The sequence below is a fragment of the Nicotiana tabacum genome, chromosome 11 (assembly GCF_000715075.1).
Source record: "Nicotiana tabacum cultivar K326 chromosome 11, ASM71507v2, whole genome shotgun sequence".
In the NCBI taxonomy this organism is placed as follows: Eukaryota; Viridiplantae; Streptophyta; class Magnoliopsida; order Solanales; family Solanaceae; genus Nicotiana; species Nicotiana tabacum.
In genome coordinates this window covers 68,957,774-68,962,908 of record NC_134090.1, presented here as the reverse complement: position 1 = coordinate 68,962,908, position 5,135 = coordinate 68,957,774, and the positions used below count along the sequence as shown (strand labels likewise).

The window sequence follows — 5,135 nt, the reverse complement described above, 5'->3', positions numbered from 1 at the left end:
ATGTTCATAAAAAGCCAAACGAAAAAGTAAATATGATGGAAGATGTGCAACCCATATAAAATGAAGACTTTGAGGAGGCAAACTATGTCAACAACTCTCAAGGAGGTTATCAAAGGCAACAATACCAAGGTCAAGGACAACAAAATCAATGGAGGCCTCACCCGCAAGGTCAAGGCAACCAATAGTGGAGAAATGACCAAGGAGGCTCAAATCAAGGTAATTGGAACAACAACAACAACTTCCCAAATGGGAGTTCAAACTCTTATGTTTCTCCAAAGGGTCAATATTCAAATGTAGGTTCCTCAAGTGAGTCTAAGTTTGAAGGCATGCTCGAACGGGTATTGCAAAATCAAGAGAAGTCCGACACTTCTATGAGGAATATGACCGAGCTTGTTGGTTCTCATACCGCATCCATTCAAAAATTAGAGATGCAAATGAGAGACCTCTCTAGGGAACAAAATTCGAAGCAAAAAGGCACACTTCCAAGTGACACAATTGCGAACCCCAAAGGTAGTGGGAGTGGTCCAACTTCTCATGTCATGGAAATTACTACTCGGAGTGGGAAGGTACTACAAGGAGGGAGTGAACAACTGGTTAAAGTTAAAGAGTACGAACATGAAGTTGAGGTTGAAAAGCCAAGTGTTGTTGAAGTTGAAAAGGTTCCGAAAGAGTTGAGAGTGCAACAAGAAAACTGGGAAGAGGTAAAGGAAAAGGTAAAAGAGACACCAAAAACTCTACGACCTATTCCTAGACCTCCTCCTCCATTCCCTCAAAGACTTTCTAGGAAGGTTGATGATTGCAAACTCAAAAATTTCTATGACATTCTCAAGCAATTATCGGTGAATATTCCATTTGTGGAAGCATTTCAAGAGATTCTAGGTTTTGCAAAATATTTGAAAGATTTGATTACCAAGAAGAGAACCACCAAAAATGAAGTGGTGAATGTGACTCACCGGGTTAGTTCCATCATTGCAACATCTACCGTTCAAAAGAAAGAAGACCCAGGAGCTTTTACCATTCCTTGTACTATTGGGGTACATGATTTTGCAAGATCCCTTTGTGATAATGGGGCTAGCATCAACTTGATGCCTCTTTCCATTTACAAGCAAGCAGGGTTAGGTATGCCAAGGCCTACAAGTATGAGATTGCAAATGGCCGATCATTCCATAAAGAGATTGGTGGGAATTGTTGATGATGTACTTGTTAAAGTGGGAAAGTTTCAATTACCCGCCGATTTTGTAATCCTTGATTGTGCGGTTGACAAAGAGATCCCTATCATTTTGGGGAGACCATTCCTAGACACAGGAAGAGGACTAATGGATTCAGAACGGAATGAGATCAAATTTCGTATGAATGATGAAGAAGTCACATTCCAAGCAAGCAAGGGTATGAAAATACCACATGAATATGATAGCATCTCGGTGATTGATGTTGTTGAGAAGTGGAAGATGCGGTTGAAATAAAGATGGAAGAACAATGCCTTGGTGAGGCGTTGGCGGCTATCTTGGTGAACTTTGATGGTGAAGATATGGAAGGATATATGGAATCGGTAAATGCATTGGAGGGGCATGGGTCCTACACTTATGCTCCAGCAAAGCTCTCTCTCTACTTGGAGAATAGAGACACTCCTCCCGCAAAACCTTCTATTATTGAGACACCGTAACTAGAGGTCAAACCACTTCCACCACACTTGAGGTACAAATTTCTTGGCTCAAATGATACTTTACTGGTAATCGTTTCTTCTTTGTTGAATAATGTGTAGGTAGAACAATTGTTGGAAGTCTTGAAGGAGCATAGGCAAGCTATTGGATGGACAATTACGGATATCCGAGGGATCCCCCGCTGAAATTTGCAAACACAAGATCCAATTGGAGAGTGAGACAAAACCAAGTGTGAAACATCAATGACGGTAGAACCCGCCTATGCAAGAGGTAGTAAAGAAAGAAATAATCAAGTGGTTGGATGCAAGGGTAGTCTACCCTATTGCCGATATTTCTTGGGTGAGCCTAGTGCAATGTGTGCCAAAAAAGGGAGGCATGACTGTGGTTAAAAATGATAAAAATGAGCTCATCCCTACAAGAACGGTAACCGGATAGAGGGTGTGTATGTATTATAGGAAGCTCAAAAGTGCCACATGCAAAGACCATTTCCCTATGCCTTTTATTGATCAAATGCTTGATCGGCTAGCGGGAAGGTCATTCTATTGCTTTCTTGATGGATATTCCGGTTACAACCAAATCAACATCGCATTGAAGGATCAAGAAAAGACAACATTCACTTGCCCTTATGGAACTTTTGCTTTTAGCTGGATGCCATTTGGTTTGTGCAATGCTCCGGCTACTTTTCAAATATGTATGATGTCCATTTTCTCCGACATGGTGGAGGATTTTCTAGAGGTTTTCATGGATGACTTCTCAGTGGTAGGTGACTCTTTTGAGCACTGTCTTAACAATCTTAGACAAGTGCTTAAGAGATGGGAAGAGACCAACCTTGTGCTCAACTGGGAGAAATTCCATTTCATGGTGGATGAAGGTATTGTATTGGGACATAAATTTTCAAAACATGGTATAGAGGTTGACTGGGCAAAGATCGAGATTATTTCCAAGCTTACTCCACCTACTTCCGTTAAAGGTGTTCGAAGTTTTTTGGGGCATGCCGGGTTCTATAGGCGTTTCATTAAGGATTTTTCCAAGATTGCAAATCCTATGTGCAAACTCCTTGAGAAAGATGCCAAATTTGTGTTTGACGAGAAATGCCTCAAAGCCTTTGAGGAATTGAAGCAAAAGCTAACCACGGTACCTATTATTGTCACACCCGATTGGTCTCTTCCTTTCAAGCTCATGTGTGATGCTAGTGGTGTAGCTATTGGAGCAATGCTTGGCCAACGTAACAACAAGGTTCTTCACCCGGTCTATTATGCAAGCAAGACACTAAATGGAGCGCAAATGAATTACATAGTGACTGAGCAAGAACTTCTTGCCATTGTCTATGCCTTTGAGAAGTTCTGGGCTTACTTGTTGGGATCCAAGGTGATAGTGTACACAGATCATGCTGCTCTTCGCTATCTCATGGAAAAGAAGGATGCAAAGCCTAGATTAATTCGGTGGGTCTTGTTGTTGCAAGAATTTGACTTCAAGGTCAAGGATCACAAGGGAACTCAAAATCAAGTAGCGAATCATTTATCAAGGCTTGAAGAGGCAGGGAGACCAAAGGGAGATCTTGAGATCAATGATGCATTCCCGGATGAACATATATTGGTACTTTCTAGCACTTTTGATCCTTGGTATACCGATATTGCTAACTACTTGGTTAGTGACCTTATTCCGGATCGATTGGAATCCTATCAAAGGAAGAAGTTTTTGAGAGACTGTCAGCAATACTATTGGGAAGAACCATTCTTGTTTCGTGTGTGTGCTGACAACATCATCAGAAGATGTATTCCAGAAGAAGAGATTATGCAAATTCTAAAGGCATTCTAGGACTCTCCGGTTGGGGGTCACCATGGGGGAAATCGAACGGCGGCTAAGGTTCTTGAATGTGGTTATTATTGGCCATTGATCTATCATGATGCCAATCAAATGGTCAAGTCTTGTGACTAATGCCAAAGGCAAGGATCAATCTCCAAGAGGCATGAAATGCCAATGCACTTTGTGATGGAGATAGAAATCTTTGACGTGTGGGGAATAGATTTTATGGTTCTCTTTGTAAGCTCTTGTGGGATGAAATATATCTTGGTGGTTGTGGACTATGTCTCCAAATGGGTTGAAGCAGTTGCCTTACTAAACAACAAGGCAAGAAGTGTGACCGCATTCTTAAAGAAAAACATATTCACTCGGTTTGTCACTCCTAGGTCCATTCTTAGTGATGGTGGGTCTCATTTCTGTAACAAGGCTTTCACGGAGTTACTAGAGAAATATGGCGTCAAGCATACGGTGGCCATACCTTATCATCCCCAATCAAGTAGTCAAGTTGAGGTTTCCAACCGGGAGATCAAGAGCATTCTAGCAAAGACTGTTAATGCAAACAGGACCGATTGGTCCAGGAAACTAGATGACGCATTGTGGGCGTACCGCACGGCGTAGAAAACTCCTATTGGCACTTCTCCCAATCGGTTAGTCTTCGACAAAGCTTTTCATCTACCCATAGAACTGGAACACAAAGCCATGTGGGCTCTGAAGAGGTTAAACTTGGACTGGGCTGAAGCTGCAAATTTGAGGTTAACTCAACTCAATGAAATGGAGGAATTTTGTTGCCATGCATATGAAAGTTCAGTTGTGTATAAAGAAAGGATGAAATTTGTCCACAACAAAAAGATCTTGAAGAGGAAATTCAAGTCGGGTGACTTGGTTTTACTCTTTAACTCGAGGCTCAAATTATTTCCGGGAAAGCTCAAATTGAAATGGTCCGATCCGTTCAAGGTGGTCAATGTCTCTCCTTTTGGAGCTGTGGAACTAGAATCGGAGGATGGGCTCCGAACCTTCAAAGTGAATGGCCAACGAGTCAAGCAATACTTGGGCACAGATAGAGAAAACCATTTGGTGGAGCAATTGGCTCTCAAAGATGGTCCATGCCCGACCAATGAGTGAATCCTAAGGAATGCCAAATTCATCATGTCGCGACATTAAATCAAGCCCTTCATGGGAGGCAACCCATGTGTGGTAACACCCTTTTTGGACTTTAAATTTTTAATTTTTGTTAGATAGATTTAATTGAGAAATTTAAAGTGTGTGTTAGAGTGCAGGGGATTCAAAAGAACATAACACGGGGTAAGATTGCATGAGAAAGGGAAGAAAAATCACTTTGGGAAGTTTGCTACACATATGCGGTCACATTTTCACTATGCGGACCGCATTTTGGTCGCAAACCCAGACAGTGTGTCTGGCTAAAATTGGTGATAAAAATACGACAAGGTGGTGCACTTTTCGTATCGTATTTCCACTATGCGATCGCATAGTGCACCGCATTTTTGGCCCTACAGCAACTCAACTTAATACCACCGCATAACACTTATGCGGTCGCATAGTGTGTTATGCGGTGACTTGCCCGTCGTAATTCTCCCAGGTAAGTTTGTCGCATCCCTTCGCATCTATTCATTCAAAACAAAAATAAAACTTTTTTATTATTATTATCAAAAA

The 5,135-nt window shown here is 41.6% G+C and overlaps 1 protein-coding gene across 1 annotated transcript; it reads left to right on the top strand.

Annotated features, from left to right (window-relative positions):
* The first annotated feature begins 4,163 nt into the window (after positions 1-4,163).
* On the top strand, positions 4,164-4,586 carry LOC107832517 (uncharacterized). The gene has a single exon (XM_075224271.1). The coding sequence runs from the start codon at positions 4,164-4,166 to the stop codon at positions 4,584-4,586; it is 423 nt and encodes a 140-aa protein (XP_075080372.1).
* Positions 4,587-5,135: the final 549 nt, after the last annotated feature.

Excerpts from the sequence above, each read along its gene's own strand:
- LOC107832517 (XM_075224271.1), top strand. The coding sequence starts at position 4,164 with ATGTGGGCTCTGAAGAGGTTAAACTTGGACTGGGCTGAAGCTGCAAAT.